Source organism: Poeciliopsis prolifica, unplaced genomic scaffold (assembly GCF_027474105.1).
Source record: "Poeciliopsis prolifica strain line A6 unplaced genomic scaffold, Auburn_PproV2 SCAFFOLD047, whole genome shotgun sequence".
NCBI lineage: Eukaryota > Metazoa > Chordata > Actinopteri > Cyprinodontiformes > Poeciliidae > Poeciliopsis > Poeciliopsis prolifica.
In genome coordinates, this window is record NW_026562422.1 from 3,394,239 (window position 1) to 3,407,424 (window position 13,186).

The 13,186-nt window shown below is 40.6% G+C and overlaps 1 protein-coding gene across 1 annotated transcript; it reads right to left on the reverse strand.

Moving 5' to 3' along the window:
* Positions 1–2,544, reverse strand: si:dkey-33c12.3 (uncharacterized protein LOC335380 homolog). The gene is made up of 3 exons (XM_055057268.1): positions 1,374–2,544; positions 1,155–1,279; positions 1–1,060 (listed from the first exon to the last, which is right to left on the reverse strand). The coding sequence occupies exons 1-3, from the start codon at positions 2,379–2,381 to the stop codon at positions 1,000–1,002; spliced, it is 1,194 nt and encodes a 397-aa protein (XP_054913243.1). The 5' UTR covers positions 2,382–2,544; the 3' UTR covers positions 1–999.
* Positions 2,545–13,186: the final 10,642 nt, after the last annotated feature.

Sequence of the window (13,186 nt, forward strand, 5' to 3'; positions counted from 1 at the left end):
TGCAGGTCAGTTATGTGTTTATTCAGCTTGTTGTTGGTTGTTACAAGGACAAGGACACCGATCGTTATGGTGCCGACTTTGTACGGTTTTCACAGGTGTAGATCTGAAATCAACCGGCAAAGAACAAGGGGTTCCCGTAGATAGAGCTGTCACGTTGACATTTTTCTCGTTTTTAATGACTTTGTGGAGCAAATTTGGCACAAATCGTCTATGAGACAAACAATTCCTCAAGAGAAAACTCAAATATTTTATTGCATTTACGTGTCTGGAAGTTGGGTTGTTCATTATTCATCCAAAGAGCCAATTATCCAGTCACAAAGAGCAGATTCACCCAATTTTTGTAGTACCATATTATAGAACAGAGTAGGACGTGTGATCATCAGTTTAAAAGAAATGTTTAAAGTTACCACCTCTAAACTATTACCGGAAAACCAGATGCAGGGCATTGCTTCACTGATTGGTCGGGTTCCAGGTGGAAAAAGATTATGCGGCAGATAAGATCCAAACATTGAGAGATGACTGGATTTCTTTCCGCCTCCTTCACAAACAGCTGGTCAAATGTTCGGATACAGAGGGATCAAGAAAGTCCAGTGGCTAACCCTGTTGCTTGGACCTTACCCTGCCTTAGTGGAGAGGAACTCAGCCAAAGCAAAACTGCCTTCTGCTATTATTACATAACTAATGCAGTCCAGCCACTCTGTGTTGGACAGGTCGTCGTCTTCATGATGCGTGGTGTCAGGACGTGTGTAGAAGAAGGGGGACTTCTTATGGACCTCTTGTTTAGCACAAGGGCGCTGCCGTCTTGAGAGAGATGAGTTTCTGTTTTTGGTATGTTTCTTGGGAGAGTTGATTGATGAATGGTTGTTTCGGAGAGACTGAAGTTAGAGGAAAGGTGAGAGGGGGATAAAGAATGTTTGGGAAGAATATTTAAGGAAGAGAAAAGGGTGGGCTGCGTTTCTGAAGATATCAGTGTTACGGTACGCAGACGACGTTTAGGTTTTAATTTAGAGCTGGAAGGGAAGAGTACGTCAGTCGAATCTCCTCCCCCTCCAAGAGTTTCCTGAAAGAGAAAAAAAAGACAAACAGAGAATATGTATCAGATAGAACATAGCGAGTGAGTTTGCTTACTTAGAGCAAACAAAACAATGTCTCACCGGTACGCTGCGATTTCAATGTCAAGGGCCATCTTGACATTGAGAAGGTCTTGGTAATCTCTCAGGTAGCGCGCCATCTCTTGCTTCGCCTCAGTAATGTCCTGCTCCACTTCACTTATCCTCACCTACAAGTAGAAAAAAAAACACAGCTCCTCATCATCACAAATGATAGGAAAGTTAAAATCATAATGTAGCATTCTGATTCAGACTCATTCTTACCTGGTATTTCTCAACCTCCTTGGCCTGGGTGTCCTCCAGATCCTCCAGTTGCTTGTTCAGGAAGTTGATGACATTCCGGAGAGCTTCAATCTCAGACGAACAAGACTGAAGCAGCCTCCGGTACTCCATAGTCTCTTCTCGGATGGCGTGGACAGCTTCGTTGTTCTTGCTGGCCATCTCCGCCACACTCACAAACTTGCTCTTGTACCAGTCCTCAGCGGCCTGCATGTTCTTGTTGGCGAGCCGCTCGTACTGCGCCCGGATGTCCCGCAGGGCGGTGGAGAGGTCAGGCCTAGACAACTCTATGTCAACGCTGATGTTTGCCACCTGCAGCTGGGCCTGGAGCTCCACTTGCTCTTCTGCAAAGACTTTCTTCAGGAAGGCTATCTCGTCACACAGAGAGACCACGGCGGCCTCTGTGTCACAGTTGTAGAGGACGGCCCGTCCCGCCTCCTCTCTGGCCCTCTGCAGGCCCTCCTCGGCATCCAGACGGCGCCTTGCCTCGTCTTCGTAGCGTTCCTTCATCTGCTCGTACACGTCCCGCAGGTAGTCCCTCTCTGCCTCCATCTGCATCTTCTCGTTGTTCTCCGAGTCGATCATGGCTCTCAAACTCCGAGCTTCCCCCTCATAGAACGCCTGCAGCCGGGATGGGTCGTTCTGCCTCCTCCTCAGTGCGTCCAACTCGGCCAGCAGGGCTCGGTTCTGCAGCTCAAGGTGCCTCACCTTCTCGATGTAAGTGGCGAAGCGGTCGTTCAGGTCCACGAGCTGCTCCCTCTCCTGGGACCGCATTTCCAGCAGCTCGGTGTTGATGGAGCTCACCTGAACCAGATCCATCCTCTGCGAACCGTCCGGCAGCAAAGAGGACGTCGTCTTCAGGATCCTCTTTCCGGCTGGAGGAGCTCGGGGAGAGGAGAACAGAGAGGATGACATGGAAGACTTGGTGGTAGGTCGGGAGCCTTTGTAGCTGTCCCAAGGATATCGGTGGGAGAAGAAGGACTCGTAGCTCATGATGATTTTTTTTTGTTGTGTTTTTTTTTAGGGTTTTAAGAAAAAGATGTATGTTTTAGTTTCGGAAGGTTGTTTTTTTTTATGTCCCCCTTGTTCTGCACACCATCGGTGAGGATGAGTGTGCGTTTTGCACTGCACCAGTTCAGTGATGCTGCAGATCCCGAGCCTTTATAGAGTGAGCCTGCTCCCCCCTCCTGCTCCACAGAGAAACATCACTGGTGTCAGCATTTGCTGGACCAATAGCAAGCCTCTGCAGTGAAGGGAGAGGAGGTTTTCAGACTCTCTCTCTCAATCTCTCTCTCTCTCTCTGCAAGGCAGCGATAGCCGATGATTCTTAATTCTGCCTTTAAGACATGGAGAGCTAAAACATTTAGCTCTCATTTACTGTAGATTTTTTTCTTGGTTATCATCTAGTTTTTTTTTCTGTTTCCTTCTGTCACTGAGAAAATAAATCGAGCAACAGCAAACGTGAAAGCACTGAACTATCCAGCCATTCATTTTCTTACACCCTTGTAAGAGTCGGGAGGTGCTGGTGTCTATCTCCAGCTAACGTTCTGGGTGAGATGCGGGGTCACCCTGGACAGGTTACCAGTCTGTCGCAGGGCAACACAGAGACAGACAGGACAAACAGCCACGCATGCACACGCACGCGCACGCACACACACACACGCACACACACACAGATACAGATTTCTCTTGCTATGCTTTTTCAGAACAGTGCATTGACTTTAATTCATAGAGTTCAGTTGAACTCTGACCCTTCACCCATTCTACCCAGTTCTGTCCTTCACACCATCAACCCTCTATCCAACCAGAAACTCTGCCTCATCAGAACCAGACTTCTGTGTCCTTGAGGATGACTGGTGCCAATAAAAGTCTTTTCAGACCAGGAGGTTGGAAGGGATCTCTTTGTCATAAGAACAAAGAAGCCACATTTTCTACAATTATACCTGATGCTGTAGCAGCTGGACAAAGAGTAGACTATAGAGGAGATGGAAGACAACTCCACCATCTGCATGTGTTTCTGTTTTTGGTGAAAACAGTGAGGAAACATAAACTGAACTACGGGAACTCTGCTTGTATTACATTATTTTCACAACTTTACCACTGTTCAGCAGATAGCTGAATATATAACCTGACAGTTATATCTAATTCAAGTGTTTATTTCAAACATTTCTTGTTGAGTAAAACTGATTTGGAAATGTTTCCTTTGGCCGAATTAATTTTGTGACGATGGGATTTATTTTTGCTAATCTTCTTATTTCATTATTTAAGAAACCAGAACCTGTTGTCTATATGATCACATCATTTTCACCAATATTCCTCATGACGCCATCTATTATGCAGAGTGCGCCAACCTCTCTTGCAGCTAAACATCCCCCGCACCATGTTGCTGCCGCCCCCATGCTTCACAGTAGGGACTGTGTGACTTCTGAAATGTTTTAGGTAACCCTGAGCTGAAACAGGAAGTGCTGGTTCTGCTATGATGTCAGACTGTGAGAACAAGAATTCTGCAAATCTGATCATCAGCGATAAATCATCAAAATATCAGAAGAAAGTTTTTGATTTCTGTAATACCCATGAAGATGTTTTCATACATTTTTAGAAGGGGATAAATTGAACAAAACATTAAGGAACCGTTTGTTCTTTAATGACCTTTTGACACGCCTCTTTTCCTGTCAGAAACAAACTTTTTTGGTTGCATAACAACAATAATAATAGTATAATTTTAAAACTTCAACATGTATGAATATTTTAGTCTAACAATATGAGTTATTTTTTTTAATTTGAAGCGATTCTTTGATTGCTTAACCTTTTATTAAAGGTCATTTGAGGATGAGAATCCATCTTCTTCTATAAAACATTGTTGAATCTGAAGCGCAAACAAACATTCTAACTGAAGAATTTCCTTTGTTTCTGACCTTATCAAAATGCATCACAGTTTTAGCTGTCTTTTTCCATTCCAGGCGGATGGTGCATTTGTGGAGTCTTATTGTTTTTAATATACATTGACAATGGAAAAATAAACTGTCAATTTCAGCATTTTCTGTAAAAATCTATCTCGGGTGCTGAAGTTGTTTAAACATAAAGTGAACAAAACGGGTTCCACAAAGTAATTTATTGTAAATATGACTTATTTTTACAATGTCATAAAGATTCATCTTTAAGTAATAAGAGCAAAACGCTCAGACTGAGACTGAAGAAGAAATGGTAGCATATGTATTTCATGATGCAGGATCATAACCAGGGTGCAGGGACATCTTTAAAATGCAACCGTTTGTGTGCGTGTGTATGTGTGTGTTTTAAAATGCATCAGAGGCTTTTGGCTTACTATTTCATATTTATTTATCATGCTTCTCTTTTTAAACAGTGGTGAACTTTTTATGTTTGTGTGTGACCTGGTGCAACACAAGTTCTTTCTGCATAATCTTTGAGGTTGTATTGAATGAAAAAGTAAATCTTGAATCAGAGAACAAACAAGAGACAAAACTAGATTAGCTCGATTAATGAAAACTGCTTAAAACTCAGAGATGATCAGATGTTTGCAACTAGTGACCAAGGAATTGATCAAGTCCATTATTTGAGTAGAAAATAATGAGTAACAAGGCAGTTCAAAGTGCTTTACACCATAAATATGACCCAGCAACCAATAAGGAAATAGCAGTAAACATTACATTTAGTCAAATAGCATAAACAAAATCATAAATATATTTATCAATGTTCTAGTTATTAAGAATCAAAAGCAGCTCTAAACAGGTGGCCTTGATTGAAAGGAACTCAGTGATTTGGCTGTTTTGAGGAAAACTGTTATAGATTTGTGGTGAATAGAAGCTGAATCCTGCTTCTTCATGTTTGGTTCTGGATACAGAGCAGAACCAGAAGACCTGACAGGCTCTGGAAGGTTGATACAACAAGAGATTCCAGACATGAGCATCACAGCGGCTGTTCATGCAGGGCCGGCCTGAGGCAATATGGGGTCTTAGACAGAACCCTCCTCCTAAGAACTTCAGCATCACAAACATGTTTAAATATCGATAAGGTGAATCTGTGAGAGGGAGACCAGGTTTATTGGCCCAGTTTGGTTATTTGCTGTGATGTACTTGTGAACAAACCCAACTCAAACACAAAGATTACACCACGTTGTAGCCATAGTAACACATCAAACTATCAAGATGATTCTTTAAACTTTTACAAAGTAAAATTCTTAATTAAATCCTAAATGTAATTTTTTTTCTCAGCTGAATCCATTAAATAAAATGTAATAACGTTGTCATTCTCTATAAATGAATGCTACAGGTCTAGATCTATGGTCTGTGCTACTATTTAAACAATTTATGGGGGCCCCTGAATGTCTGAATGGCCCCTGAATGTCTGAATGGCCCCTACCAGCAGCTACTGAGTTTTCTATCCCAGTCTTATAATTGTAGATCTCAGAGTATATAGAGTTAACCCCATTGAGCTTTTTTTTTTTTTTAATCTATAAATCAGTCTGCAGCCATGTTGTTACAGATGTTAAATAGATATTATTAGGGCTGAATTAGTAAAGTGGCAGAAAATTTGCTTATTTCATAACTTCATGACCTTTGACCTTCTCTCCTCTGGTCTGTTTAACAGTTACAGACTCAGATCAACTCAGCCCTCCAGGACTGTCAGCAGAAACAGAAACTTTATAGCTGTTACATTTGCTTTGCATTGTCCCTGCATGATGGCAGTAATATAGTGGGATCCAATTAGATTCTTGATTAATATGGTTGTTGTGTTTTTGTTCAATGTGCCCCTTTTAACTTTGAGACCTTGCCCCTCCAAAGGTCTCTGCATGGCCCTGATGTGTGTTGCCCATGAATGCAGTAGCTGTCACTAACTCCGCGCTCACAGTGGGATTAAAAGCAGCATTTATTTGAAGTATAAATGCAGACTGCTTGAATCTAGTTTTCACTAAACTCCTTAACAGTCACCCGGCAGTAAAGTGAGAAGGAGGCTCTGTGGGAGGAGTTAACCTCTTGGAGAGCAAAGCGTGAGTCAAAGCATCTGAATTTCATGACTTCTCAATGAACATCAATGTAGAATGATAAAAAACAAATACGTGATTACAATCATCATAATAGAAGATTGTATGCTTCTGTTCTCGACTGACGACGTTAGAGAAGCACCAGGGTATGAAGAAGCTCTTCCTGTAACTCATTGTGGCTCCTTTAGTGTTTCAACCATCGTTACACAGAGAAGTAGCTCATGAGTTCAGCAGATGTGCAGCTCCCCCACGGTGTTTGCTAATTGCTGCTGCTAGTCTGAAGGTGACAGTGGGCGGGGCAGTTCTGGAGAACATAGAGGAGGTGGTGAACGGTTGCTATGGGAGATTGAAGGATTTTTTTCAAACATGCATAAAAAAAATCAGGCCAACGCTCCAGGTATGTTTCTGGTGGAATAATGATCCATCTGTCCATTTTCTGTTCACCTTGTCCCTAGTGAGGTCGGGAGTTGCTGGTGTTTCTCCAGGCGGGGTGACCCTGGACAGGATGCTAGTGTGTTAACACAGAAACAAACAGACATCAGTGACAGAGAGAAAGTTATTTCCAGGGAAGCCTTTTTCTTCATCCTCCTCATCTTTTAGAGGCTCTGCTGGTTTGATCTCAGTGACGTGTGATGGAGAAGATGGAGGCTTTTCTGGAAACTCCTGCTGCTTTTGTCAACATCAAATCACAGAGGCAAAGAAGTTAAAGTATTTCTCACACAAGATTAAGCAATTTTAGTTATTGAGCAATTATTTGTTGTGGGTGCACTCTACTGTATACCCACTAGTTCTGTTACATAGTAAAGTGCTGAACAGACTGTGTGGAATCTCCAGTTTCTCCTCCTTTTAAAGGCAACCAGTAGGGGGCGCCAAAAACCACTCATTACAGGACAACTATGAAACCCATTTTAGCAGAATTTAACCTGAACCATTTCAACTATATTACATAAAGATGTAAATGTACATTTTTTAAATTCTCTTAGCAGTTAGCACTGCAGTTTAGCATTTTCAGGTCTGTGTGCAAGTTGATTTCCATTCCAATATCTGCTCCTTCACCATTTGAATGATATCTGTTTACTGTGCTGTCAGCAGTTCTGGCTTCTGGCTCACCTGTGAGCCTTCAATCTTCAACATGTTGCCAACTTAATGCCGAGGATTGGTCACCTCCTCCATGTCTCATTCATTGTTTTTAGCTGCACAGTCCGGATCATTCTCCTCCATCTATGTCATTAGTGCTACTGTGTGGCATTTTTCAAACAGCAGGTTGAATTAACATGTTTGGTTCCAGTGGTCTCTATGACATCAGCGGTTATGACATCACTGTGATACAACAAAGGAATCTCTCTCTTGATTGTAGCTCTCACAGTGTTTTCTCAGACCTGTTCCACAGCTCTATCACAACAGATCACATTTCAAAGAAACAAGAATTAACAGATAACAAACATGGACCAACAACTTTCATGGATAGATGATAGAAGAAAACATCCAGGTAGACTATGACGCAATCCTTCATTTTGATGATGAAGAGGAATGCCCCATTGCGCCTGAAGACGAACATACTGAGAGTCCAAGGCCATTCTACGACAACGAGCAAGAAACAACTTATGACATCTGGGATTTGACAAAGCAGATAGATGATTTAAAGAAAGAGCTGGATGAGGAAAGACAGCAACGAATTGCCAGGGAGAAAGAACTCAAAGTCCAGCAGGAAGAAATAAAAAACCTGAAGAACTTGTTGGAAAGAGAACGTCACATGAAGAAAACATCAGCCCAAGAGAGAAACATCAGTGGTTCTGACAAAATAGGAGGATCGTTGTTGTCCGTTGTTACTTCCGAAGTAACAACGGACAACAGACTTCTTCAAGAGCTGGACAAGTTTAAGAGGGAGGCAGAGATATATGCCTCAAGAAACAAAGGCCTAATAGAAGTTATGATGGACGAATATAGGATCAAATTAAAATATGAAGAACAACTAAAGAATCAATCAGAACATGTTCGTAAATTAGAGGAAACAGTAACATCTTTGCAGGCTCTGGTTGGAGCCTGCAAAGGTCCCCAAACAAAGGTCCCCCAGCAACAAGATGTCCCCCTGCAACCAAAGGTCCCCCTGCAGCAAGATGTCCCCCTGCGACCAGATGTCCCCCAGCAACCAGAGGTCCCCCAGCAACCAGAGGTCCCCCAGCAACCAAAGGTCCCCCTTCAATCAAATGTCCCCCAGCAACCAGAAGTCCCCCAGCAACGGACCTACAATCAACCGCAGTGGTGCCACGTAAGTCGGGCCTCCAAAAAGCCAGAGAGGTCAGAGGACAAGAGAACATATTATCAACCGCAGTGGCGCCATGTAAGTCGAACGTCAAACCAACTTGAGAGGTCAGAGGACAAGAGGACGTACAATACACCACAGTGGCGCCGCTAGACGATTGGTCTCCATGCCACCAACATCCACTGGTTACATGGAGGTCCATCATGTTGCCGTTGAAATGAAGGCCAAATGATGCCCGGCTCAGCCTTTACGCTGACCCACACCCAGGTGGTACTAAGTGATGTTTCACCAGGTTAGTGCCTTGACACATCAAAAATTTCTAACTTCAAAATCAGTGGAGAAAACACAAAGCGGACAAAAACTAACAAAACAATCTACATTTCAGAATGAATGACAGCATCACAAACATTAAAGTTTCAAACCTATAAAATACTCTATAGTATTATATCTCATTACAACAATGAGATATAATTGCGGCACCACTGTGGTTGATGTTTCATGATATCAAAATAGTATTATATGTCAATATAATACAGATTTGTCCATCTGGCCTCTCAATTCCAATACCAACAGAGGTCAAAGCATTCCAAAAATATCTCAATATATATCTCATTGTTTTGAGATATATTGAGATATATTCTGAGCAGTTGTTTCCTGCTATATCTCATTACATAGATATAGCAGGAAGAAACATAGTAATGAGATATAATGATATAATACAATATATTTCATTATGAGATAGTTATCTCAATATGAGAAACTGTGATTACTATCTCATAATGAAATATTATATTGTCATATCTCATATCTACATAATGAGATATAGTATTATATCTCATTTTAACAATGAGATACTATCTCAATATAATAATAATAATAATAATTATAGCATTATAATCATCTTTATGAGATAGATACTACCTCAATATAATAATAACAATAATAATAATAATAATAATAATAATAATAATAATAATAATAATAATCATCATCATCTTTATGAGATAGATACTAACAATACAATGAGAAAGTGTCTCATTATATTGAGATTGCATTATATCTCATTATTATAATGAGATATAATGCTATATCTCATTATATATTAATGAGACATAATAAAATACTACAATATAGTATTTCATGAAATGAGATGGTATATATTTATATTTTCCAGAGTGGCAGAAACAGACTTCGATGGAAATAAAAAGTCAGGTACTTCATTGCTCCATTGTTGGTTGTTGTAGGTTTCTGTGAAGTGCAGTGAATGGGAATCGTCTGTCATTGATCCTGACTGTTTTTAGGAAGGAGAAATGTTAGTTTGTCTGAATTTGTTAGTTTGCACTGGAATGCTGAGACATTGAATTAAAACAATATTCTGTTCTTTGGTGACATATTTTTCACATTTCCTCTAAAAAGTGCCTGTTTTTTTTCTCTATTGTTTATTAGGATAGGATAGAAAGGCATCAAAAACCTATGATATAAACAGAAACGTTCTGTAAGTAGGAAATAAATAAAGATAAATCCTAATTGGGATTCTTTCTGAGTTATTGTCGCTGGGTAATTAGTCATTTGACAGTTTTGATTGTGTCTCTGTTGTGCTGGTTGTCTGAATGATTTAAAGTTTATAGTAATAGTTTCTAGCACTGCTATGATTAGTAGTAGTTTCAGTTCAGTAACTCTGTATTTGACAGGTTGTGAATAAGACTGTCATGACACCGTCAAGAGTATGTCTTGAATATTCATGAATATTTATGACTGTTGTCATAAAATGTCATTTGGTAAATCATGACACTTTTAATACAATGTTGATATTATTCAAAATGTCTTTGTTAACTGTGTTTGATAACTGGACATTAACCAAGAAATCATGATCTGACATAAATTTGTTATAACGGTATTACTGATCAGTATTACTGATTAAACTTTAAATTATGTAGCTTTATATTATTAAAGCTAAAGTTTAATCAGTAATACTGATGAACACAATAAAACCCAAGTCCTGTAACTTTTCCTTGTGTCATCGATTCAGGTGGTTGTTTTGTCGCCGGATCATCTGCTGAGACGTTCATTTCACCTTAGTGTGTTAATATCTTACACAGGCAGAACTTTGGCTCCCCCGAGCTGAAGGGAGGGAACCTGACAGAAATTAGAAAATCTAAAAATGATATTCAGTTAGATTTGTTTTGTGAAACAAGAGCTGCAGTCTGAGACGGGTCCTGGTAGAAGCACACACAAAACCCTTCAACAACAACTCTCAGTCTCAGATGAGTTGTGGTCATTTCTGTGTTATTACTGCTGAAACACACACACACACCCCCCCCCCCCCCCCCCCACACACACACACACACACACACACACACACACACACACACACACACACACACACACACACACAGCAAGAAATTAGAGAAACCAATTTACCTCACAGTCATGTTTTTGGACTCAGGCTAAAATGTGAACTTCTGCCCAAATCTCAAGTCTTTTGTAGGATTTCCGTCTGTGTTGCCCTCTATTAAGTTCTGTCCATCTCTCCATCAACTCTGCCCAGCAGCTACCTCGAGATAATTCTGCCACCACCATGTTTCAAGGATTGTGCGGTCTGAAAGGTTTTGAAACGAGACAGCCAAGCATGGAAGCTTTTGGAAAATGACTTACATTTAGTTTGTTTTCTAACAGTTGACTTTTGAATTCACATTCTGCCTCGTCTCTAAATGTGTTGTTAGAAGAGAGAACCCAATTCTTTTTTTTTTAGATCTCAGATAACCTCTTTTCTGATAAACGACCTCTGACTTCGTTGAGCGTTGCTGTGAATGCCCTTTCATGTTGCCTTTATGTCATCTGTTTCCCAGGAGTCCAGCTCTATCCATTTGATCTAATTAGGTTGCAAACTGATGAGTCACTGAAGCTCTTCAGCTGTCCTGACTCCGCCAGTGTGTGGGAGGCACGACTGATGAAGACAGTGCAAGCTGCATCTGCTGACACACAGAACTCCCCCTCTTCCCTGCTGTTCATTCATTCACCAAAGAGTCAAAGTGAACGCACAAATCATTGTTTGTTGGCGGATTAGCAGCTATGACCCACTATAGGAGCTCACAGCTTTATCGGTGGGCACGTCCAGACTGATGGATGTCGCCTGAACGTGCTGTCAAAGTCGCTCTGTCTTTGCCGTGTTGCTCAGAAAAGCGCCGACCTCTAGATGCTGAACGGGAAAATCATTTATCAGTGCAGGCTTTGACCGATACGGAGGAGCTTGTGTGCATCGCTAAGGTCGCCAAAAATCATCTGAGTAAGAATTAGAACATTTTATATATTGAGATGTATAAGCTGCAATGTGTAATTTTCTGAACTTTGTTCAGTATTGAAAATTTTCAAGACCTGACAGGTTTTGATATTTTAGTCACTAGTGAGGCAGCAGGTGGCGCCGTCTTACAAGACTTGTACTGTGGGACTGAGGCAACAATTCAATTCAAGACAATTCAGTTTCTGGTTCAGGTGTGTGACTGTGGATTATACAAACACTAAGCCGAGTCGTATTGAACTAATTCATCATAGGATGCTGCACGACGAATTTGGAAGGAGGTTCCTGGCAGGTTATTTGATGCCGAGGATTAATTTGATAATAGGAGCTTAATGATCATCTTTGCACAATTTATGTAACGACCTCAGTGGTGAACTTTCTTTTACAAACAAAGGCACCTTGTTGTGAACTAAACTGGGCAAAACCTAATAAAAGCACTAAAAGACAAATAAAGTCTCACCTTCAACAGGATGCCTGCAGCTTTCCAGTAAGAGAAACGAGTCTTGAGTTGACAGGTACAACCCCGTTCCTCAATGAACAATACAGCAACCCCTTTATAAGAACTCGTGACCTATGACCTTAGACTGAGCTTAGACTAAGAAAAAGTCCTCCAGCTTGAAAGATCATCAACCAAAATAGAAGAAGAAAAAAAACAAAGCTATCCAGCTACATGTCTTACAAAAATCTGACCATATTGCATTTTTAGATTATTATTGAGCAGATAATTTTATTTATTTTTTTTATTCCACAAGAAATAAAAACAAAAAAAAAATTATGAAAATAAAACGTCAAGATGCTTTGCTCTCGACCGTATGATGAAAAGTTTGCACATCCCTGACTTTATATTCCACTGCAATAAAAAATATTCTAAATTAAAAAAACCAACAACATACATTTGGTTACATTTACTTTCTCGTTTTTATGGCAAATCTTTGTGCTGCGTGGTTTTTTTTGACAAAGCTGTTTGAACTTCGACATGCGATTGCTCCTCCAATAAACAACTCATTGTTTATTGGGTTTCTGAAAGTGTTTGTGAGTGAAATCATATTATTGCTTTAAAACATGAATTCATCTTAAGGCTTCTTAAGCATCTTAAGCCGTAGCAATGTTGCTGTTGAAGGCTCTGACCACTAGGGGGCAGACTTGCGCTGTTTATAAGGTGAGCTCTTTATGTTTGACCTCTATAAAAAAAAAGCGCTCGGTTGGTTTCAGTCAAAGTGTGACGTAGTCAAAGC

Coding starts and splice junctions, on each gene's coding strand:
- si:dkey-33c12.3 (XM_055057268.1), bottom strand. CDS start 2,381: ATGAGCTACGAGTCCTTCTTCTCCCACCGATATCCTTGGGACAGCTAC. Junction 1,280..1,373: donor AGGAGGTTGAGAAATACCAG/GTAAGAATGAGT, acceptor TTCTACTTGTAG/GTGAGGATAAGTGAAGTGGA. Junction 1,061..1,154: donor ATTGAAATCGCAGCGTACCG/GTGAGACATTGT, acceptor TTTCTCTTTCAG/GAAACTCTTGGAGGGGGAGG.